Source organism: Siniperca chuatsi, linkage group LG6 (assembly GCF_020085105.1).
Source record: "Siniperca chuatsi isolate FFG_IHB_CAS linkage group LG6, ASM2008510v1, whole genome shotgun sequence".
NCBI classification, from domain to species: domain Eukaryota; kingdom Metazoa; phylum Chordata; class Actinopteri; order Centrarchiformes; family Sinipercidae; genus Siniperca; species Siniperca chuatsi.
In genome coordinates, this window is record NC_058047.1 from 15,579,972 (window position 1) to 15,606,394 (window position 26,423).

At 38.1% G+C, this 26,423-nt stretch overlaps 1 protein-coding gene across 3 annotated transcripts in view; it reads right to left on the reverse strand.

Annotated features, from left to right (window-relative positions):
* The window catches only part of pex5la (peroxisomal biogenesis factor 5-like a), a 100,070-nt gene that overhangs the window by 43,681 nt on the left and 29,966 nt on the right, over nucleotides 1–26,423 (reverse strand). For 2 of the 3 annotated variants that reach the window (XM_044200079.1, XM_044200080.1), the window contains exons 2-3: nucleotides 10,400–10,504; nucleotides 35–146 (exon numbers count right to left, since the gene is read on the reverse strand). In XM_044200079.1, the coding sequence (XP_044056014.1) occupies nucleotides 35–146; nucleotides 10,400–10,504 (217 nt within the window). The remainder of the gene's footprint in view (nucleotides 1–34; nucleotides 147–10,399; nucleotides 10,505–26,423) is intronic. The other variant, XM_044200082.1, reaches the window with a different exon arrangement.

Genomic DNA, 26,423 nt, shown 5'->3' on the forward strand with positions numbered 1-26,423 from the left:
CGTTTTTGCAGACTGAAAAAAAACTGTTCTGTACCAGCTGTGTTGGAAGTCACTGGGCGTGAAACCCCATCACACTTGGTCTCGCAGAGGAAATCGTCGATGGAAGGGCTTAGGAGCGGGCGGCTCTCTTGTTGCTCACTCACCAGCTGTAAGGGCAAACAGACAAGACAGTTCAGGCTCTCACTCAGCATGAAACTCCCATCATAATGTCTACATAAGTCCCTGGTATGTTAACATTTAGTGAAGTTCAGCCCTTTGGTCATGATACAGATGACACCAGAGTCTCTATACTGACACATCCCTGCATTGCAAAAAGGGTTTCAACATGTCTGTGTCATTTTAGGAAGATAACACACATTTGTGCTCCTTTGCAGCATCATTTATTCACAGCATCTTGACATAGATATAGAAGTGATTCAAATGTGTGTTGATCCACTCAGATGTTGCAGCCTTTTTAACAGTCTTAAGAGTTTGTACTTGTGATGTAAAGAGTACAGAGAAACTTACAGTATTTGAGTCTTATTTTAATGAAATATTTTGACATGTAACAGAGACCCTCGTGTACACTCTCTTGACCACATTCAATCATGTACTGTATATTTTGAGTCATGTTAAAGGCCCGTGATGTTTGACAAATGGCATATGATTGTGTTGCTGCATTAGTATGGGATTAGTATTTTTGAGTGGTAGCTGATGTCGCCCAAATGTGCAGCTACAGCCAGCTTCTTAAAGCTTTTCTGACAGACATCAAAACACAGCTGATGTTTGGCCATTGCTTTATGGAGAATCATCTTCATCACGCAATCACATCGCTACGTTTGCATGCACAAACAAAACACGGTAATTTGAAAAAAATCAGTATAAGGCAAGAAGCTGGAGAATGTTTTACATGCACTGTAATTACCTGGTTACTGTAAAACCTGTCTTTATACACAGCTGGTCTGCAATGAGCTGTCTCCCCAACCCACAACCATATTTTTTAAACCAAACTGGCATTTTAAATGTGTTACTAATTACGCTGTTTCCTGCGGAGCTGTTTTGACTGAGGGTACAGGCTCTGTATTGAGAGAGAATACATTTTGTCCTGTGTGTATATGTGTTTAAATTTTACTGTTGAGCTGTGGAAACAAGTTTTAGTTGCAGCTTAAGTCAAACTTGGGTGCAAAGACCAGTCACACCGGGCAAACAACATCATTGTACAAGTTGTAAGTTATGCGACTTCTTGTCAAACACTGTTGTTACTGACCTCTGTCACTGTCCTTGTGCTTGCTACAGCCAAGCAGCATCCCTCCTCCTCGTCTGCCTGTTTTATTTTGCCAGCCATTAATATATACAAGAGTATAAACAATCAATATTTCCTGAATGAGAGGTCAATACCACCCCACCTTTCAAGCGGGCTGGACATTGAAGAGCTATTTAAATCAGACTGTGTTCGGGTGAGTTTAATTTGTTACTGGAAGCAGATACTGTTCATCATAGAAATTAATGTGGAGTGAGATCTGATGTGACCTTCAGAAGAGGTCTCATCTGGCATGATAAATGAAAACATCTTTGTGGGTGGACCATAGGTGTGCAGGGTTTTTACTATTTGAGATACTATGTTTTAGATACAAACATCATTCATCCCTCTGCACTGCTGTTACAGTGACATTTTCCCTGTTTTAAGTCATGCACATGTAAAACCCCTGTTAGAAACCCAGGTAAGTGTACACAATTAAGGAAACTGGGTCTCTCATTTACATTATATTTAAGAAATCAGATTACTACAGAGAGATGGCCAGGTTACTACAGTGCATGTAATCTCACTGAATGAATCCTATAGTCACCACTGAGATGAACCGGGCTGAGAAACCTAATGGATGTGTCCCAAACAATAATGGCTTAGCCATTATTGCTTATCTCACGTTCCAAACCATGAAAATGCTAATCACTGTGCCTGTGATGCACCAATTTGTAGGCTTGCCAGTACAGCTGCAGAATAGGTTGCATCCAATTCATTACTGGTACCCTGAAGCCTGGTAGGTGCAGGTGCAGCTGGCCGCAATTTGCCAACCCATGCTTCATAATTTGGAGGTGAAAACCAGTTTTGTCCCATAAAAAGGGTAAGCCACCACCACTGTTGTCAGCCTGTGCAGCGTGTATATAATGCTGGCAGCGAGGAAACATGACATTTGCTATTGTTGCTCTCGAGGCCGTGCTCGCGAGCAGAATTTTAATGAAGACGCTTAAAGTTTAATCACCAAGCATGGAATGGAGTGCACACAACCTGCCATATGCTCGATATCAAAGGTGCTGAAAGAAGTTTTCATAGCATGTCTACACTGTACATTGCCTTTACAATTACAAAGGTATAGTATATTCATCCTGTACTATACTGTGGCATTATAGTAGCCATTTAACCCATGTGTTTTGTTGAAATTGGCTTTATACCCTTATTGTTTGGGGTCCCACAGACCCCACTGATATATGTGTAAAAATAATAGTAATTGCAAAAAATTGCAATTACATTTTTTTTCTTCTGACCTTACTAAAACCCCACATAGTACTAGTAAAAGTAGAAATCCTTCCCTTTGCCACAAACTGGGATGCACATTTGATGCAGATATGACCATAAAGCATTATTATACCAAGTAAGGAAATATTTCATGTTTTATGTGCTATCTGGACTATGCATGAACAAATACTCAGTTGAGGTGTTTCTGTTATTCAGTCTCCCCTTATTGATATAAATGGGTTGGAATAAAGTTGGCAAAAAGTAATTCATGGACAAAGAAATGTAGAAATGTTATCCCACATGGTGACGTTACTTATGTTTGGGGTCAGTCAGACACCAGAGAGGTCTGACTTCCTGTTAGACCTCTTATGAAACTCTGTTATAAAACAAAAATAACAGAAATCCAAATAGACTTTGGGGTTCATAGTGTGGTGAAAAAGTACTATCAATACCAATCACAGATAAAGGGCATATGAAAATTAATTTTATATAGACATAGAACATTAGGGTTAAAAGAGAAAACTAATTATAAATCATGATGAGGTGGATATTATGAATTTTGCTTCATGCAATTTTGCGTCATGCATATTTGAACAACAGAAATGTTTCTTCACTTGGCAGTTAATAATGATGTGCAACAGTGATGAGTGAAATAAAGAAATGTAGAAAATTACATCTAGTTTGGAAAAGAGTTAATATTTGTTGCACAAAAGAAAGAAGCACAAACTTTTGCAGCAGAGAAGAAAACCTTTGAAAAAAGTACATAAATAATATCCAAGAGGAAGGGGTCATTACTTTGTTGAGTGAGAGTTTGTGCTGTGCTGCAAGAATGCTGACCCAGCACAGGTAATTAGAGTTTGTGCTGTTCTGGTGTCAGAATAAAGCTTTGGTTCATGGGAAGTCTCACAGTGTGAAGTAACCTGATTTCATCCTCTGCCGCTGCCAGCCCATACATTTTCCCCCACTGCTGGACCACAGCGACAAATCATAGGATGAGAATACACAGGGGTAGACTTGTTTTTAAAGGTCGAATTTATTGAGTGATTTACACTCTGTGCTTGTTTTGGGAAAAGTGTAATTGAGTAACTGAGTGAAGGCTGAGCCACTGTTGACTCTGTTACAATTGTTAGTGTTGTGAAAGAGTTAGATGCCTCATTTCATCTTGGCTTCAAAATCTGAATAATAACCACTCAACCATTGACCTTTAATGGAAGAAATGAATCATCTTAAATGACCTCTGCTGCTTTAATTAGATGATTTTTTTGCCATATTCTACTGATACGCTACCTGATTCATAACCTATTTTAATTTGTTTGTTTTTAGCTTTATGCCTGGCAGGTGGGAGATCTGATATCCGTCCATCTAGATAATTAGAGCTTAAACGATTAGCCGAATGATCGATAAGTCAGATTGACAGAAAATTAACCTGCAACAATTTTGCTAATCGATTAATTATTATTATTGTTATTATTATTTACTAAGCAAAAATTCAAAACATTATTTGGTTTGAGCTTCTCCAATGTGACAATATGCCGTCTTTCTCTGGTTTATATCATTGGGTTTTGGACTGTTGGTCAGAAAAAACAAGTAATTTGAAGACGTCACCTCGGGCTCTGGGACATTGTGATGGGCATTTTATGAATGTGCATGCAACATGCATTACAAATCAGTAATTGCTGGTAAATAAATAAGTTACTTTAGCAGCAAACTTACAGTTTTGTATCCATTTCAATCAGTTTTACTTTTTTTAAGCTCACACAGAGGATGTTAAGTTTCTGTGTCCAAAGCAATACACACCTATGTAAGTACAGTGCTGTTAATATTACATTAGTTTGTCATGAAATCAAATGCAAACTAATACACTACTGTATATTACTGTACATAGAGATCATATTTAAATGTCTTGAAAATCTACAGCATGATACCTTATTGATATTGTACATCATAGATTATAATAAAAATATAAGATTTCGTTCTGTTTTGTTGTGTTTTAGGATTCTGTATGAAAGACATTTTTCTGTTGTAGCTCCATCCAAACAGCTTCCTGGCTGACGGTCCATTCAACATGAATGCCAGCTGAGCTGTATAAATACAGTGTACTCTTTAAAAACTCAGTGGAGACATGGGACTTGAGGACTGGAGGGGGAGACTCTCTTAACAATGGAAATGACATTCATAAATGCACATGCTTGCAGTGGCTGAGTGAATGATAACCAGAGAAACATCTGTCAGTGAATACCAATTTTTGTGATGCTTGCAAAGCATCTATTGGGGACATCTGAGAGTAACTGTCTGCATTAAACAGAGGAGCACAGATAAATCCCCTGCGGTCTGTGTGAAAATTCCCCTAATGATAGATGACCTTGGATTTCTCCACTCATTTTTTTAAGGCAGGCTGAAGCCTTCCCTATAGTCACTGTTCTGATGTTGTGACTGATTGACTTAAGGTCAGCACTGTCAAAGGAGCAGGACATTTATAGCATACCATAATCTTCAAGTGATACATTTAATTAATTAAATCATCTTAGAATAATGAGCGATGTTGACAGAATCTTGGCCCTGTTCAGTCATGTTCACTGCTGAAAGTTGGCAGCGTTCGCATATTCTCAGAAAATACAGCATGATGTTTAGTTGTGAAATAAGAACATTATTTGTGACGTGTTTTTAGCCACACTAGCGGTTCTAGGGTGGCAACGATGGTTGGTTTGTTGGCCCACTACTATGGTTCTGAGAGAAATATCTCAACAATTTGGATGGATGGTTTGCCATCTATCTATCTATCTATCTATCTATCTATCTATCTATCTATCTATCTATCTATCTATCTATCTATCTATCTATCTATCTATCTATCTATCTATCTATCTATCTATCTATCTATCTATCTATCTATCTATCTATCTATCTATCTACAAATAAAGTTTATTATTATTACGAGGTTAACATTTGTGGTTTTTAGTGAAATGTATCCACAATTGTTGAATGGAATATTATGAAATTTGCTTCAATTGTTCTATATTTTACTTCATCCAATACATTGGTTTAATTATAACTAAATACCTGCAAAACTTATGACATTTCCTAATTTCCTAATGACTTTGTGTTTAGTGCTAATTAACAAATGTTAGCATGTCTGACAGAGTGATTTATAATCACTGTTGGTTGCATCTAATAATGACAAAACTATCAGTCTGATTTTGTAGTTTCATTTCACATTTCACTGTCAGTTTTGAGAAGATACGCCTGAAAGTTGAGTCATACCTGTGGGGATCAAGGATGTGGCTGTACATCACTGCTGGCAGTCTCCTAATGGAGGACACTGCACTATCTACACTGCACACTACATGATCGTTATACGTGTTCTTCAAAGCACTTCCTGTCATTGCCATTGGGGACAATTTTAAATAATGGTTTTGAAACGATGAGACCTCTGCATTTTCCTCTTCTAATCATCCAGAAAATTGGGACAGAAGATCTACCGCATTCATCTGGGGAGATGCGTCAGGCACTTTGGTAGTAGGTAGCATGCAAACGCCAATTATAGGTTCACTCTTAACCCAAGAGAGCAGCTTTCTGAGCTGCTTGCCCGTTTCTATCACTACGAGGAGGATACCGTTTTCCCTTACTGCCTTTTTGCTCCCCTCCTGTTATACCGTTTTGCTCCTCTCCTTTGCAAAGCACTTTGGCACTTTGTTTACAAGTGCTTTAAGGAGTAATGTAGAAAATTACATAATGGAAAACTTCAGCTAATTGTGCCGCTTGGGCTCGGCTCCAAGAGATCCCTCAGATGTTGCTGTTAAGGGAACTGTGTACCAGTTAAACTTGTCAGAGCTTTGAAGGCGGGGAGGTTGAGGTGAGGACAGGAGGAGGTGGAGAGGATGGAAAACACCACATAAAGGGAAAGGTGGATAAAAAATATCAAAGCAGAGCACTTACAACAGTTGTTAGATAAAACCTGGAGGCTATGTTAGGGATGATTGTCTTGAAAAATAATTACAGCCAACATCTTTCAGTGTGTGTAGTTCAAATGTAGAGTATGTAGTGATCAGGAATTATATCACATTTATCTCTTCAGCATCTGTATTTTTTTTATGCTAAATTTTGTTTTCTTGATTCTGATATATCTTTGTAAATCTTCTCTGTATGCAGCAGGTTGTTTACTCATTACAGTTGTGTTGAAGCTGTTATTGTGGGTGGCAATGAACTGTTCCCTGTACTCCCACGGGCCTGCATACATGAGTTCAGTTAGTTGTATATTTTATGACTCATCATAATGGCTTTGCATGATTTGACCTAAGGCTGCAAAATTGGAAATTAAATTGTGAAAAAGTATAAAAGTATATTATTGTGTATTTAACTTTTGCCAAGGACAAGGCATTATTCTGTATTATCTTCAGCAAACCCCATGAAAAGACCAAAACCAACAAAGCAATAGTCCGTCTCTCAGTACTTTCGAATTTCCCTGCCCTGTCTATGGCACTCAGCCCCAAGCACATCAATTCCTACTCAAGCAAATTTTTAAAAATGGGTCACAAATATTTAGTTTCATTAAAAAAAAAAAGGCTCAGTAATTTTCTAAAAGAGCTGGGCACTGTAGTTTTTCGCAAGTGCTACTCAAACAGGAGTAAATAGTGCATTTGTTGTGGACTATTTTTAGCTTTAGATTTTAGATTAATACACATTTGGTACTTTTGTAGGTATTTTTGACACCAGAACGATGTGGTATTGACTCAAAAAAAATGAAACACTACAGTGCCCATGTCAATTGTAATTGTAATGAAGTCAACATGTCACCCAGTGCAACAGTTTGGGTCATTGATGTGTTTTTAATAGTTTTTGGACAACAACTCTTTATGACTTAGAGGAATAAGCTATAACAGGCTTTCACTTCACAGGCAGCACTGGTAGAATCAATTCATAGTTAGTTTTGGTCTTTACATGGGATTTGTTGACAATAAGAAAAAAACGGAACATTACCAGCCTTATACGTTAAGCAGCAAATCAATTTTACATACAGTAATACAATCATTAAGTTCCCAGTAAATGTGTTTTTTTTTAAAGATTAAGTGATGTGTTTACAGCAAGCAGCACATTTGCTCTTTGGAATTTATGATATCCGAGCTGCAAATTAATGGTCATATTCACATATTATTTTATCTTACCACTAGGTGTACTCCTCAGTGGTACTAAGGAATGGGGAGAACTGTTAAGATAATAATTGCGGGTTTTCACCTTGCCATAGATAGTTAGATTTTCTGTATATGACTTCTTGTTTCATACTGCTGCCATTTTTTTAAAATGTGCTTTCCTTATAAGTTTTCCTTATCTTCTCAGAGAGCTTGGGCTGAGACCCCTGACTCTGTGAAGCCCATTGAGACATCATATGTGATTTTGGGCTATACAAATAGACTTGATTTGACTTGACATGTGGCATGAGGAGCCACAGCCTGTCACTTAGCCTCTGTCACTTGCTAAGTGACATCAAGCTGGGACATGATGCCTCTCAAACTGCAGCCTCAGCCACTGGAGTGGACCGCAATCATGAGTTGTTTCCGGCCATGTGGAAACAACATCAAGTGATCAGCTTGACACTGCAGTTATTTCAGTTTTGTGTTTATTTTTCTGAAAAAGGTTTTTAGCAAAGTGATATACAAAACATTCAAGTGAGAGGTGACTTGAAAATCTTGAGGGATCAAAATGAAATTCTGAAATGAACATAAAGAAAAACAAACAACCTAATCAGTTTTTTTTCCTGATGCTTGCTTTGCTCTGTTCAGGCATAAAATATTTACCAACTGTTCTTAGCAAAACAATGCTGACTTGGAACAGCTGCTCACTCCGGTGTGTGTGCTTGCATATGAGAGAGTTAGTGAAGTGCAATACAACAAGCCTTTCTGAACAGTGATCATTTTCAAGATTTTGTTTTTTGGAGGCATCCCTAGATTGCGCCTGTGTTGTTTTGTACTGCAGTTCTGAGCAGTCACGTAACACCATTTTTGCAGGTTCTTCAATGAGACTGGACTGACAGCAGCAGCTGTTAATTGTTGTGTTTTCATGACTTTATAAAATGCCTGAAGCCTATTTAACAATGTCAAAATGCATTGTCATCAGTCTTAAAATGAGGCTGTTTTTTGTTGTTACTAAAACATTGCATTTTTATTGTATTATTAGTCATTGGTTGTTGTAGCTAGTCATGGTAATATCTCCACTATATAAATGTCAAACATTCTTCATAAAACAATGTGATATGTTTGATGGCATTATTACTGCATTATGACTGTTACTCAGTATAATCTGTGGCAAATAAATGGCAGAGAACGTCTTGACTTTGTTGAGCAGTTCATCTCTCTCATGTATTGCTTGACCTTTCCTAATGAAGTGTGAGTTTCTGAAGGTGCCTTTTCTTGGTCTGGTAACTGCATGAGCATGTCTTCATGTGTTTTATTTCGAGCAAACCATTGTTTCATTACTGTAATTCCTGTGAACCAGAGGATTTTTCCTGGGAAAATGCTGACACTCGCTGAAAACCTTCATGACCTGGATAATGGTTCAATCACTCTTGTGCTAATAATCGTACACAGTGCAGTGAACTGGACATGTCCGCTACATGTATGTGTTTGTTTTTCTCAGTCAGTCCTGTCACTGTGTTCTCTGAAGGATGAAGTTATTGATATTCACAGGTGGTAAAATGTTATAAACAAGTAATTATCGACCTGTTGTCTCCATAATATTGATTTCTGTGACACTGCAGCATCTTAAGGTAATAGAACCTATTATGTCTATTCAATAGATGCACTTATTGCACTTCAGGGGTAAGTGCAATAAGCAGTTCTCCTGACATGCAGTAGATACAGTATATGCCAGGGAATTGACTACTAAACTTGTCGTAGAGGGAAGTTGTTCTTCACTGACTTTTTCTTGGCATTCATGATTTACACATTGCAACAAAATTAACTATTTTTAAAAATATGCAAGTCATATCTTGTTGGTGTGAACTCAGCAGCTTCTGTCTGTCAGCAAAAATGCTGAGGCATAATTAAATCCCTTCCAATTGAGTGGAAGCATTATCAATATCTTGTTGTATGACAGCTTATCAAACCAGACATTGTATTAGAAAATCAAACAAGTATAAAGCATGCTACAAGTTATTAAAACACAGACAGATATACAAGAGGACACACACAGCAGCACACAAACACACATTCTGTACAAAAGCATCAAGCACAGAGCAAGAAAACTCATATTGACATCTGGAGCACCAACTCCATCCAGCTAAAACACTTAAAAAGCAAAAGAGAAGTGAAAAGCTCAGCAGCGGATAAACAGTAATTTGCTGCAGTATTATAGAGAGCAATAGCTCACTGCCATGCTGTGTGGAATAGCATTTTGAAAATGCAGTCATACGCTGTTTGTGCGGAGGATTAGCTGCTTATGAGGTGTAAAAAGTTCATGAGGAAGTTTTTCTGACCTGATTAGGAATGGGAGAGGAAATTTGTGTGACCCTCTAGTTAATCCCCCCCATACATACTAAATGCACAATACATGTTAACTATGAGAAGAGCACTATGAATCTTTCAGAGGCTAATTTGAAAAGATAAAAAGTAACATGGATAATTGCAGCAATTTGAGGCTGCCTCTATAGATCATAAGATCATTATTCACTGTTTGTGTAAATGTAGTGATGTAGTAGAAGGGTTTTATACCCCATAGAGCAGCTGGAAATATTTGTTACTTCTTTGTTAGATACAACAGTCATAAGGATTAAGTAATGAGTTAGTAGACAGTGAAGGTCAGTTATAGGACACTCAAAGCTTTGCTATTGTTCAGTATGACCAACACAGGAAGAAGTTCCACTTGGAGGCAGGGAGGGAGGGCGGGGGGGGTTTCTGAAATGGTTCTGCCCACCTTGGTAGTCACTGTGAGGAGGGGCTTCCCTTCTGATGACGCCTTACTTGGTATCTCCTTCAGGACCATGGCAGCAGTCTTATCTGCAGCCCTAGAGTCTTTCCCCTACAACAGTGAAATCAACAATGACTTGTGTCAGGACAGTTGGACAACTCAGTGCTTTTTGCCCCCGTCCAGGGCATCTTACAGAAAAGACTTTATCTTATGATGATGGAAATACTGTGTGGGGCTGTCTACGGTAACAAAACATCAACTGAAGACATTTCCACAAGACTATGGCAATGAAAAGAGTGTCACTGCACAATGTAGAGGGTTGACTGTAGACAGTGATGAGCATGGTCGTCCACAGCAGTACTTATCCAGTTCTTATGATGACAGAATATCATACAGAGCTCATTACACAGACCATATTATTTACTAAGAATTATGTACAGTGTATGGAAGGTGAATGTCCATGTCGACTGGGCAGCTCACAGTTGTAACGTATCTCTGGTTGTGGTGATTGTAAAGCTAGGCATGTTGGAATCACAACATAGAGGTAATTGAAAGGTTCAGACTTCAGTACTGAAAAGTAATGCAAATGTGAAGTGTCAGTAAACTGCTGACATTGCTTATGTTGTCAAGCTCAGCTAAACTGTGAAGGTTCCCAATGAAGAATACAAAAGTTATGAAAGAAGAAAAGAGGAAAAAAAGAGCTATTACTGGTGAGTCCATTCTCTGAATGCTGTGCTCGCTTGATAAAGTTACCCTGTGGAGTTGTTGACCACTTGTATCACTGTATTTACATTTTACATTGCATTTTAACTGCCAAGGCCACATTACATAACAGTTAAAATTGATTACATAAGAGGTCAAATTGATTTTGCCAGACTGTCAGCCTTTTCACCTTGACTTTATGGCTGAGGCTGGACTGCAGAAACCACTGGCTTTCCCTCAGACATTCATTCACTTCACATTTTACCCATTACCAGAATATAGATTATATTGTACACTACTAATCATTTTAGTACACACAGATGTCGCAGAATTAGCATTGTCACAGGAGACTACACATTTCATCTCAGAAAAGAGCTCATCCTCGTGCAATTAAATTTGCTGACCAGAGAGAGACAAAACTGCTGTTCATCACACCCCCTCTACATTTTGTAGACTCAGTGAAGCTGCCTGTTCAGACAGAACATGAAGCACTCTGGAAGCCTTTTAGCTGGATCTTATTAGGGCTTTTCATATTGAAAATGAATTAGGCATTTCTTCCACTGATTTCCTCAACTGATCATGTCATAAATTGTATGTGCCTAGCCTTGAGGGCGAGTTCCCTTGGAAGCCTAATGCTCCTAATAACGTCCCAAAAGCCACCTGCGCCCACTCTCTAGCTTAGTCTCACTCAGTATAAATGAACAACATCTATCGCCAAGACGATGCCAGTAGCAAAGCGACATTCACACAGCCAAAGATGATTCAGAAAAGCTCTAAAACAAACATTTGTTTTTAGTTGTTTTCTGAATGGCAGATGATACATTTTGAAAACGCTGAATGTTCCCTCTGTGCCGTATGTGCAGGTATTGTGTGAGCCAACAGTGTCGAGGATATCTTCCACCAGGCAGTTCGTTTGTACTGGCTTACAGTCTTGGCTGGCCTGCTGTGTTGTTTTGTGTCGATTTTTGCTAAAGTGGCTTCTATTTTTCCAGGAATGATTATAGTTATGTTTGGCAGCACACTGCAGTGGACAGCTATTGAGAAACTTGGTAGCCATTGTTTTTTTTTACAACCTTGTTTTCCTGACCAACACAGCTGTTTGATACAGAGCCCTGTAAGGTCAAATTTTTTTGAGGACTACTTTTGCATTCCCTCTCAATATGTTTTGCGTTACCTCGCAACACTTTTCTTCTCTTCTTCCATTCCTTCTGAGCCATATGTCTATTTCCACTCAGCTGCTCCCAGCAAAACGCCCCAGTTTGTCAGATCAAATGAATTTTACAGCATGGTTATGTAATTAGTGAATGTAAACTCAACAAATTTTTAGATCAAGAGGTCTATTCAGAAGAAAGCATTATAGTAATCTGCAGGATACTGTCAATTTCATTCGTGTTACTGTACTCTGTACTGTACTGGACTCCAGAGGGGTTTCACTGAGAAAAAAGGAGACGTCCCCAGAGATGGAATTACAAATGTGCAGTTGAATCCACCTCATAAAGCTAATGTGCTGTATTTGTATGAGTCAAAAAAAGCTAATGTGCTGTATTTTTATGAGTCAAAAAAAGCAACAAACAAGAAGGCGACTGAAATGCTGCAAACAGAGTCTGTGGTTCTGTCACAGAACTAGCAGAGAGTGCTGAACTACTTGCAGAGATCAGTTCACTTGCAGACCAATGCAAGTTGGAAAGCTTTTTGCGTTTCTGCACAGGGACCTCTGTTCTTTGAACAAAACAAATTAAAGTAACCTTCAATGCTGAAACAGGTTTTGGTAGAATGACTGTTGCTACAAGTGTGGATGATAACTGATGTTCTTTATACATACAGCTCCTAGCCAGAAGTTTGATAATATTCTACCTGATAACATGGATGGACATCATATAAGGTGAGGTGTCCATAAACAATACTAAATGTATTAACTTGAGAATCTCCACACTACCTTCCATTACAAATAGACACATGACACACACAGAAGGAACGGAAGAAGAAAAGTATTGCGAGAGAACTCAAAATTTATTTCGAGAGAATGCAAAATATTGTGTGGTAACGCAAAACATGTTGTGAGGGAATGCAAAAGTAGTCTTCAAAAAATCTTGCTGTGACCTTTAGGGGGCTCTGTAGTTTGAAACCTTGACAATAAGATAAAATAATATAATGAGAATGGAGGCTTTTTTTCAAGTGTACAGGCTGCCAGAGACGGAAATATGAATTATTATTTGTTTTGTTTATGAACATCTGATTTCAGTGTCTGAGCTGAATGAAACAACTGTAACACATTTTCATTAAATAGTTTCCTTCCCTAATACATCAGCATCTGGCTAAAGATTTGGTCACTGTAGGGCTGTTCTGGAAGATAAAATAAATAAAAAAACAAATTATACACAGCAGATGAGATTGACTGCAGCATTATGCGAACAGTTTAATAAAATCATTAGGTGCTGTTGGTGGCAGAGGACATAAATGTTGCTGTTTATCTCAAGGCCCATTTACAATTTCCCAGCCACCACAGCGTCTTCATCACTCCAAACTAATACATTTGCTGGGAAGTCTGTGTTTTACACAGGCATTCTCATAGGTAGGATTGAAAAGCTTTATGAATTTCTTAGCAATGTTAAAACCAGATTCAGTGGTAGTGACGTAAGTCTGGTGTTTTTCCAAGTCTGGAGAGAGTTTGTTCCGCAATAAGTTGTATCTATTCTGGGAAAAGGATCATTACTTGAAAATGGTCTTTTTGAAGAACTGCAACTTTGCTTTCATGCTGAAGCAATGACCTGAGAGAAACCTGTGTTTGTTGTTGGGTGAAGGAGGCAGCTTGGCTTTAGCCTGACTCATCAGATTGTCTCATTCGACCGACTATTGCATTCTGCTTCCTGCCTGAGTTGCTGTTTTCAAAGTTCCTGTCAGTCAGTAAGAAGAAACAATGATGAATCCTTGAGCTAAGAAGCTAATGATGACCTGCTTTGTCCTTTCAGAGGACTGTTTAAAGAATGTTTTGGACATTTGCTGTCTAACAGGCTTGGGTTTATCTATTTGCCAGCAAATTTAAAAGCATTCAAAATGTTACTCAATATTACTGTATTTTCCCCACTGACACAAAAGTATTTGTGACGTTAGCTCAGTTCAGGTGAACCCTTGATGATTTTCAGTAGATTAACATTTTAATCTACCTTTTCAGATATGGAATACATAACACTGCTGGCTTCATCTATCTGTTAAAGTTATGGCTGGGTCCGTTTGAGACCAAATCTGATGACCTGTGATATCCCCATCAAGCATTTGACACATGATGATGGTCAGAAAGTGTTTTCGTGTAAGCTTGTATTGCACCAGGCTGTGGCACTTGCACTATTAATCTCAATGTCTATCTCCTCATTGATGTTGAAAAGGAGACTGTTGAACAGATAAATAAACTGAACAGGTGTTAAAAACACTTCTGTGCATTGCAGGGTAAGGCAGGCTAAACAATGGAGGCATGGTGGCTCCGACTAATGATGAGTAAAATTAAATTTTTAATGCAGACCAGCTATATTGTATCATCTTTTGTGGCATTCCCAAGACAGTAATGAAATAATCTATAGAGAATTTCAGTGTAATTGCTCTACAAAAGGAGATGTCTATACCGTAACCTTTTTAGATGTCTGAACTCGAGGTTGGCGGTGTAAACGGGTCGCTGGACATGGGATCATCCTTTTCGGATGTTGACACATGTCTAGAGCGCAGTGGGAAGGGGTTATATTGTAACCTTGCCTACGTTTGGTATTAAAGGAAGAACACAGGTTCCTGTTCCTGTACCGTGGCTTATCATACAGTAGTGACCATTGAAGACAACACATAATCTTGTCTTCTCAGTAGACATCTCCCCTCTCCATTAATTCTACATTAAATTTTCATTGTATTGATCTTAAACATATAACTGTAAAGTAAAAGTTTGCCAAGTAAAGAAAATAAATCATTTAAAGGTTGGGATTGTCTGGCTAAGCACAAGATTGTCCAGACCGTCTGCCGTGTTGAATCTCTGTCAAAACAACAGTGTCGTGACTGCTTTTAACCATGCTGAAGTGCAACAAACCTGTTTAGCAGTGTTATGTATGTACTACACTACAGTTGCTCACTCGTGCCTTGTGTGAAAAGCAATAACCTGGGATTTATCTATGGTATGAATGAACATCTGCTCTGGGATAAAGGAATCCTTACTTGAAGTTGTTCTGTCAATGTCTGTTAAATAAAAGTAGTGGTTCCAGTATAGTGAGTTTTTTTAGGAATATAAAGTACTTATTTAATAAAAGGTGGACTGCACAGTAGCCCCATTCTACTTAGTTCGGTAAAAGATGGATTTCATGAGGGAATACCTAAAAATCAGGGCAGTGTTCTGTTGATCCATTTTATGGTGTTAAACTGGTGACTCCCCTTCAAGATCTATTTCAGCGCCAGAAGGGAAAAAAGGCCACTTATATAAAACACTTGTTGTAGACAGGTAAAAAATGTGGGTTAAAAAGGTTCCAGACATATTTGGATTTTTTTTTTTCCAGGAATAGATTTTGTTTATCTCATCTCACATACAGTATTAAAATTCAGGTATTAATGTTAAATAAGGAAATAACATCAATTCCTCACTGTACTGCAGGGGACTGTCACAATCTGCTCTCCTGGTTGGCCACATCCTACAGTATCAGCTGGCTGTGATAATGCAGTGTAGTTTTTGATGCGTCTCTCTGCGCGCCTGGCAGACCTCTAGCCTCTCACCTTTTGCATGATTTGCTGCTGGCTTCAGAGAGATGCCACAAACAATAGCTGTTATGCCTCTCTTCAGATGTAAAATTGATCACAGTCAGGGGTGAGTGCATACTCTATGCAATGCTTGAGAGGAAAATATTTGGCACACTACTTACTGGCTACAGTGAGCCGATGTACGATGGCAAATAATTAGTGGGCTGCAGCATCCTAACTGGGACTCTGGGAGGTTGTGTAAATAAATCATGATAAGGCAGATCCTCTGTACATGGAACGGGCCCCTCATCAGAGGCCAAAGCTCAGGCGACAAAGCAGAGCTTCATAATGGCAGTGACGCTCTGAGGTTATACTCTGGCTTGCTAATTACTGAAAATGGGTGCAATTAAAAGTTTTGGAATTTTGGTGGCCAGAAGTGCAAAAGCAGTCCTGGTGCAGCTCAAACTGGAAAAGAGAGTTGTAGAATTGGTAGGGCTTCAATAATATGTCTCTGTCTAAAGACTCACAGCTCAGTAAAATGCTTCAGTTATTATTTCATACTTTTATTAATTAATTAATAAGTACATTGTTCCCTCTGTACTTGATGTAGAGGACATTTGGGTTTGTAACATTATTTCAGTCAACAAATATAAGAATTAAATGAATTGAACATTAAACAGCATTCTCTTTAAATAAAATAATACATTTACAATTTTTGGACTTTTGGAATCATGACTTGGACAAAATAGATGTGCTTGTGTATCTAAACTGTTTGCTTAGAGCAGAGGGTCCCAAAACCCAGGTTGAGACCCCCTGCAACAAGTTAAATCTTATGAGATTATGCTATGAGATGATTAACTAGGAAATCAGAAAAAGGTATTTCTGCTGCACAATATTTGTGTTTTTTGTAAATTATTGGATAATTCTAGACATTTCAGGACAAAACCATGGTAAAAAAAAAATCAGTATTTGGTTGAACTGGTTCACAACTGCTTGTCTCATAAGTACTTTGTTTTAAGGGGTCTCAAGTTGAAAAGGTTAGAAACAACTGGTTAAGAGCTGCAATAATGGCCATTCAGTGGGCAGGCACAAATATAAGTGCAATTTTATGCCAAAACAAGTACCAAAATTGTAGTGTGCCACCAGATCTTCTTAACTACAACCTCAGCTGTGCCACTGTATTCACAAGCAGGCACAAAAAAAGGCATTGTATTAGCGTTTCTCCTGGCTTTGCTGGCACAAAATTATAGGTCATTATCCTTCACAAACACACATCTGCATTCACATGGAAACTTTGAAAGTTATGCAGAGCCAGACACATTTAATCACAATGGACACACACACACACACGCACACACACACACACACACACAAACACACACACACTGCAGTGTGCTCTGGTGCTGAGGCTCAGTGTGTTATAGGATCCTGAATACAGGTATTAAAGCCAATAACCGACTTCCAATAGTGCTAATACTCTGGATAAGCAAGGCTTATACCTATAAATGTTACCGTGGGTCTTCAATTTTATTGCTGCCATTTCAATTGAAGGGGCTCATGAGGAAGTTTTCCATCAGTGTGACATTTACTGCCACTGTTTATTGGCTTTCATACACTTTATGGGGATTGCTTCTTATAATGAATGGGGTATGGTGGCAGCAAACATAATATGTCACTGAAAACTGCAACCTGATGTGGTCTTGAAAAATAATTTGAAGAATTTACTTTGCTTACAGCTGCTCATACAGTACATCACTGTCCAAAACTATTGACCTGTACCGTGATAGTCTTTGCAGTGTCATGTCAAAGACAAGTGATCTCTTTGTTGATGATGGCTAATGCAAATCATGTCCAGAATTACAATCCTGCAGCAGAGGGAAATTTACGTTTCAGTACAAATAAGTGGCCTCTACGCTTCTTGTCTTATCTCTTAAGAATACATTTCGTACCTACTCATATTCCCAGAGTTGTTTATCAATGCTTGAAAAATGTGACATTAAGTCATTGGCAGTCAAATAAATATGTCTGAGCACTAGACATGATCTAACTCTCAAAGCTTAAAACTGTTTAAAGGCACATTCAGGATCACAGTTTTTGTTTGTGAAGCAATGTTCTTTTGTGCTCGTGGCAAAATGATCTTATTTAATTGCAATTATTCTGATGTGAACATAATTATAACCCTGAAAAACAGCATGGCGGATTTATTTATCATCTCTAATCAGTTTTTTGATTACTTAGTTACCTTATTTTCTCCATAACAAAAGTGCAATTCAGGCCACAGAACTAATTAGAGGCATCGGAGGCTGCAGCAAAGTTGTGTGTTTTTAATTGTCTCTTGTGTGCATGTAATGTCATCTAATGCAGCATGAAGTTGCATAGGAAAATATTTATCACAGTGCTAGAGTCAGTCAAAGTTAGGAAATGATTTTCATTGGGATTGTTTTCTAGAAACAATCAAGAAAGTGAAGAACGGTGATTTTCAATGACAAGGGCAGAATCAAAATAATTAGTTAATAATGGTTTGACATTTTGGGAAATAAACATGTTTGCTTTCTTGTTGAAAGTTAGATGAGAAAATTGATACCACTCACATGTCTGTACAGTAAATATGAAGCTGGCTAAGCTAAATTAGCTAAGTTAGCTTAGCTTAGGATGAAGACTGGAAACACTAGGAAACAGCTAGTCTGGCTCTGTCTGAAGGTAACAAAGCACCTTTAAGACTCACAAATGAACACATCATATTTCCTTTATTTTCAAGTAGGTGCATTTTGTTACTTTAATAATAATAATAATAATAATAACAATAATAAACTGTAGTTATATAGCACCTTTCATACAGGCAGTGTAGCTCAAAGTGCTTTACAGTAAAGTGAAAAAAGAAGAGAATAAATAAATACAGGCAAATTAAATCAAGTACAAATACTGAGCGATGAAAGGCAACGTTGAATAAGTACGTTTTCAATTCTCGTTTAAAAATGTTCACAGAGCTTGCATCTTTTATAGCCTTGGGTAGGGAATTCCCTTGGGTAGGGAAGTTTTGGTGCATAGTTAAAAAAGGCTGAGCTGCCGATTTTTCTATTTGTGTGATCTAAGAGGCAGTGAAGGATTAAAAAACAACAAAGAATTATGTAGGTGTAGAGTAATGTAGGCCAGTCCCAAACCATTAAGAGCTTCTTTTACTTGTAAACAAGTAAAAGAACTTTAAAATCAATCCTAAAACTTCTGAACAGAAACAGTCTTTGTGCTAAGCTAAGCTAACCAACTACTCGCTGTATGTTTTACCATACAGACATGAGAGTGGTATCAATCTTCTTATCTAACTTTCAGCAAGAAAGCGAATTTCAATGAAAAGTGAAAAAAGCGCATTTCCCAAAATGTTAAACTATTCCTTTAAAACCTATGTAATTAAAATATCAGGTACATTGTTTGCTTTGTTTAACACTAGCTAACCAAAATTCTGCAAAATAAACAGATAACCATCAAATAAAAGACTCTGTGACATTGTATTTGATGTTCTATGAACTCAGATTGCATTAAATGGCTGATCTACTCTAAAGTGAGATTACATTATATGTTTGCTACTTTGATTCAAATAAATACATTTAAAAATAAAATGGCAGAGACTGTTCCAGGTATCCCCTCCGTTACTGAGGAATTTCTACTCCTGCGCCATCGAGAGCATCCTGATGGGGAATATCACTGCCTGGTACGGAAACAGCACCGAACAGGACCGCGAGGCCCTGCAAAGAGTGGTTCGTTTGGCTGAACATACAATAGGCTCTACCCTGCCTAAAAGATATTTACACCAGGCACTGCAAGAATAAGGCTAGGAGAATCATTAAGGATCCCAACCACCTGGATAACAGCCTTTTTTCCCTGCTGTGGTCGGGAAGAAGGTACCAGATACACCAGGTCAGCACTGAAAGGCTCAGGAAGAGCTTCTACGCTCAGGCCCTAGGATCCTAAATGAGGTCACTGCCTAATGATTGCATGTGACAAATAAACTTGATTGATCTATTGGTTGAAAATGTAAATGCATGAAATGTATTTGACCAAAAGCCCCCCAATCACTTCTGCATCCTCTTCAACTCTTCAGTCACTTTAAAAGGGAATCAGCTTTTCATTTGCACAGATCACCCACAGATTGCTTGGACAGCAACACATAGCCGGTGATCTGTGTAAATGTGTTTGCCTGTCAGCAATGTCTCCCATAGTACTGTGACAGACAAGTCTGTATGGATTTAAGCTTTGGTGATGCTTTAAATCCCTCAGTCAACAAAAGAGGTTTCAGGCGATTTGCTGAAAGCCACCCTGTGGCTGCATTTCTGCACCTGCAGCATTTAACTACTGGAGGGCACATCGGGCTTCTGTTGTGAATCAGACCCAAGACAAATACTTTTGCTTTAGTTTGGTTTAGCTTACTCAGGTGTCACATAGGTGATATTGGCCGTGTAGAATTGAGACAATCATCAGGAAGTATTGAAAAGATTTTAAACCCACAGCTGTTTTCACCCTTTCTGTTATGATTTACAGCAGCTATTATTGAAATTAGACAATGAAACTTTTATTGATTATGCTTGTTTTGATTAAATCCAATGTCCATGGTGTCACATGTGCCATGCAGCTCACTGATCGTATTCTCACTATAATGAATATTTAATGAGGCATAGCAACATTAATTATTGTTTACCAGCATTTCATTTGAATAACTTATTTGAATGAGTGTGGGGGTAGAGTCTTAAACACCATAAAACTATAATCATTTCTTTAAGTGGCAGAATTAGAATAATTTCAGCACCTGTACAATGCTCATTGATATAGAAGCAACATGTATCACTGGAAAAGTTAAGATTAGCTACTTCTAACCATCCATGTTTCATGTCAGTACATTCATTATTGATTTATTAGATTAAGGAGGGGTGTGACTGTTGGATGCAAGTTATGTCTATTGAGTTCTGGCTTTTGACACCTTCTGAATTGTCCTCAAGTGAAAACCCCAACTTCCTGGTATCCAATGCAGCAGCTTAAAACAAACACTAAGGATTATGTTGAAATACTGTTCAACCTTGCTCTGCTGTGAATGTCAGGAGGATGCACGCTGAACTTAATAGAGCCCATAGGACTAAACATAAAACCAAAATTGTGTTGTGCACATGCTGAAAAAAGATACTAAACTATTACCTACAGCAAGCAACTTTTTTACAACTTGGATCCAAAAATGTTTATCCTATATGTGGTCCATGATTTATTAACCAACACTGTAATTAACTACATTTTCATCAACAAATAAAATCTACAGTCACTGTTCACTATAAGATTTATGTACAGGAAAATAATTATTATACCACTCATTCCCTGTAAACCTAATTTCAGCGCAGCACAACTGAATATATTTCATTATGGAAAGGATGTGCCATGGAAGTGCTTTCACAAAAATGAAGTGACACTGGGAAAGGCAGAGGACTGTAATGCCTTATAATGGGGATAGATGGCGAAAAACTGTCCCTGAGGGTTTACAGGCTGCCGCTCCCTAGGACAGCTGAGCAAATACGGCTTAAATAGAAATCAGTGCAAAGGCATCAGGCCGCCTAGTGTGTGCCAGACTATTATGGCCCAAACACCCACGAACCTACCTCAGAGTTCACACCATTAATAATCACCTGCTGGTCGCTATAACTGAGGTGCCAATGCAATGATTAGCAGGACGTTAGCAGTGCTAGCACACCACTGGCTGCTGATGGACTGTTTCCACACTCGCAAACCTGGAAAAGGTCCATGGTTAACAATTTACTTTTGTATAGAAGAAGTGTTGATATATGCACATCATATATAGGTGCAAGACTGTTTGGAAATCAGCATTAATGCATACTGATTTCAAAGCACAAATGTATTGAAATGGACAACATTTCGCTCACAATTGTATCTTCATCAGGTCAGAATGTTTAAAAATGGTCACAACACTGTGGTAGTTTTGGTGTTGACACTTCCTGTTTTATTTTGTAGTAGTCTCCTTCCCTTGTGTGTCTTGTGTTTTTACTTCCTGTCTGTTTTCCCTCCAGTTTTGATTGTTGGTCCTCCCTTGATTGTTTGCACCTGTGTCTCATTGTCTCACCTCCCCTTGGGTATTTAGTCTTGGTCTTTTCTTTGTTCTGTGTCGGATCATTGTTGTACACATGGTGTTGTTCCTTGCCAAGCCCGTGACTGTTATCTTGGATTCTTTGTTCTCCTGTCGACCTTGTTTGGATTTTTGGATTTTGGTTTTTGTCTGCTCATTACCTGTCTGCTCACCTCTGCCTGTTCTTCCCTGCATTCCACCCAACAATAAACACGGTAGTCATCCAGCTACTTCCGCTTCCTCGTCATCTGCTTTTGGGTCCACATACCTGCCTATAGCACCTCGCCTTACGACAAACACCCATATATTCTATGATGACAGATGTGGTTAACCTGCCTGTCTGAAGATATGCAAATTCTGGCCAAATAAATAAGAAAACCAAATAATTCAATAGGCTTATAAGTGGACTTTTTGCTTTTTGTTACATGTGTGCCTTTAATAGCCCTTTATTACACTGGGCTTCATGTGGCAGTCAAGAGAGCAATACAAAGTTAAAATTTCAAGAAAATTTTAACATGTTTTAAGTACATTTTCAGCATTATATGGATCTTGACACATGATTAGTGTACATGTGCTGTTTCTACCCAACGGTCACAGTCTGTAACACTTGGAGACACTGCAGATGCAGCCCAGCCGTTGGGACATTTCCAGTACATGAGATCCTGAATGAAAGACTAGCCTACAAATGTATTTATCGCTCTTAACAGTTACTTAAGGGGGAAAACTGTTACAAAAGATGATATGTAAAGATGTAGCACACAGAGGATGCAGTAGCCTTGAGCTTAGCCATGATGTTACTCTACAGGGTTGCCAGTTTGATCCTCAGGTCATCAGAGGAACATTTGGAAGTGGAAACATTCTCACATACTGCAACAAAAACAATCCCTACTGGAAGTGTTGAACATCCGTTTTTGTTTTTTTTAATCAGACGACTGTCTTAATGGCTATTAACTTCTCAAACTGCTTAAGTAATTTTTCACTTGGTTACAAAAGAGAAGAAACACTAAAACTAAAAGAAACACACTGTCAGCTGATGTGACGTGTCACTTGTTCAGCAGTTAAGTACAAATTCCGACCTTAAAAAGTGTGTCTTTCCCAGTAGAGCTGACATCACATACTGTAAAGCAGTGCAGTGTGCTGCGCAGTTCATTACGAGTCTGGTGCACACAAACACCTGGACATCTGCCATCATCACTCTTAAATCTGACCACACACTGTTGTCTGGTGTTGAAAACCTAATTTATTCATGTTTTTATTAGAACCAAAAATATTAAATAATCCTCAGTGTGTTCTTTTTAAAAAAGGAAACAAGGGATTATAACACCCATTGTATAAAAATATAATGGTCTTCAATATGAAAATACCATTGTCAGTGTAAAATGGTTTCTTTGGATTCACCCATTAGCAGAAAATGTGGATTTTAACAGTACACAGTACAAGGACAGTAGTTAAACATTTGTGAACAGACAAATTTCAAAACAGGAACAAAATTAACATGAAAGAAAATGATAAAAATGTTCTTTTTAACTGGATGTCTGGTGTAGTATAAGACCCCTTCTTAGTTAAAATATTGTTGTCCTGCATTTTTTAGATCCCATGAAGATTTAACACACTTAAAAATGTCACTGTGTGATCTAATAATACACGGCCTGTCTCTTTGTTTAATGTTCTTTTTTGTTAGCTTTTTACCTCTGCAAAGGCATGGCCGACTTGAACTTGAACCTGACTGGATTAGTGTAATCAATGAATTACATGAATTAACAATTAATCAAATTTAATATCACTTTGTCTTTTCCATTTTTGGTTCACAGAATTTTGTGCTAAGTCTGCCAAGAAATTCAACAGCATGCACCATAATAGAAATGAATGATTCCAGCCATTTTCTGACCCTGAAAACTGTCTGATTGAATGCTGAGCCGCTGAACTAAAATGACAAACGAATGCAAAGAATCACTCTCTGATCATGAGAACCCTTTTGCATTGGTCCTAAGTGCAAAATAAGACTTTTAATGCCATCACTGTTTGTCTACAATAATCTCTCCATCAATAACTTTTCAATATTAATATAATATTCTCCATTATTTATATAATGTGTAGCATACAACATTTTAATCCAATATTGCAGATTTATGAGCCCAACTCACATTTGTTGATCTGTTGTAGACAGTATATACTCTGTATGGAGAGCAACTCAGGCAAATGAGATTCATCTATTCCAGGTGGATCCTGTCTTTGCAGCCGGTGGATGTATAAAAGGCTGTCAGACACACTCCGAGTGTCTGAGAGAGACTGCTCCACCAGGTTTGCATGACTTTGAACTCCTGTTTCAGATTGGGACTAAACACAGGCCTGAATTTTCTAGAGATAAACAAGTTGATGTAAAGGATGCAATGTATTAAACTTAGTCTTAATTTATTTTTTATGCTTGACACCACCCTTAAAATTGGCCTTCTAAACACTACAGATTTTGGGAAGCCAAAGAAAAAGAAGCCAAACATTCAGTAAGTAAACACTAATGTAGGGCTGGGTGATATGGTTAAAATCTTTTTCCATTGTGTTTTTTGATATTGATATTTAATTCAATACACAATATGCATCCAAACTCACGTATGAAATAATGAAGCTGGTGTTTAAATGGGATGACAATGCAATGGTAATTTTGTTTTAATTGCAGTTTGCTTGAAATCATAAATTTGGACAATAGAGTTTTGTAAAACAATAACATATCAACATAACATGATTCCACTACCATCATTGGTGGGTGGTGTTGTGCTCACGTCTGGACTGTACCAGTCAATAAGGTTGTTCATACTGTAGAAAATTGCCATGTAACACTACCTGACACGCCAGCACTCAGTCGGTATCTGCACATCTAAAAAAGTTATTGTGGCTCGTAATTTCCGGATATTGTTTCGCTGTGCATTGATGCATCGACTTTGAACATTATTTTATGTAGATACATTGTATAAAAACGGATTTGTCATTGATATTTGTTGAGCTTGACGGTTCATTCTTGACCTTGGAAAAAGCAATGGACAAAATCTCCACTCATGGTTCAATTACTTCTGTTCTGCTTCTACTTCTGTTCTGGAGCTTTTGGATGTGTCACATGGGCTTCATCAGCAGATGAAGTTCGCTCAGCTCAAGTTTTCTCAACCTTTCAGCCAACATGGCTAAAAGCGCTCAGAACAATGGAAAGTTTTACAGTTCCAGGACAAGTCAGTTGACTTCATTTGCTGATGAAGATCATGTGATATGGTCAAAAGCTCCAGAACAAGGGAATAAGTGGAGATTTTTTTGTCAAAATAATATTTGTGTTATTTATGGCCCAGCCCTAGACACAAGATGTACTGTAAAGCCTAGTTGTATAAAATTTCCTTTCCTCAAAAGAAGTAAGGGGTTAATATTTCAAAGGCACAGTCACCTTTGGACTTTGGCTGAGATATTACTGTAGGTCAAAGGTCAGGGGGCCAGGAGGAGGACACTGCAAGAAGTTCACCTATCCTATGCAAAACAAACTGAAACAGAGGTGCACATCATTAAAAAAACAGCTAGCTGGCGGACCACAACATGATACTCATACTAAACCTTCCAACCAGGATGGGAGCGATGTGTGTGTAATGTGAATATTGTAGGCTTATGTTGAAACATGAACATGAAACACAGGTTGCTGCTCATAAAACATTAATACTGAATCACAGAGCATGTAAAAAGCATGTCAGTTTCAACTTAGGCTATACAAGGACCAGACTCCAGGGGCAACTGGCATCCTACACCAGAGGATGCAGGTTTTACTCAGTAATATGTACACGTATGCACACTGTATCCACTTGGCTGAAAACACTTGTGAACTGGTGACAGAAACTGCTCAGGAAGTGTCGGCATCAATGTAAAAAGTGGCCTATGGTATTCATTACATACCACTTTGGGCCCCTCCCAGTTGGAGTACTCACATGAGATGTTTTTTGGCAGATGAACATTTCATTAACTAGAATCTGATTTGGCAAGAAAAACACAAGGATTTTGCTGTGGTTTCTAGTGTGCTTGGTTGAGCTCTCTTAGTGGATAATGCATCTCCCTTTCTCATTATAACTGCATATATTAACATTTTTTATATTATGTATCTCTGGCTTCTCATATAGAGCACATACACAGATTAAACAGTCTGACTGGAGGTACAGTACATGTAGGGCATGTATGGAGAACATAATGGAATTTAAAACTAATTAAACTGTCAATAAATGTGCATTTCATCACTTATGATGTCTCTTTTCATGAGCAAACAATTAGGGGCTGGGGCCATATTTATAGTATTTAATAATAAAATCTCAGACATAAGCTATATTTCTGGAATCCATATGGCTTCGGTGCTGTTTTAGTTGTATTTCTGTTTGCATTTATCTTACTAATTGCAACACTTGCATAAGTCTCATGTTATTCATATTCACAAGCTTATTCAAACTTAACACATTTTTGTACCCTCTCAGATGCACTATGCTGCATTTACTG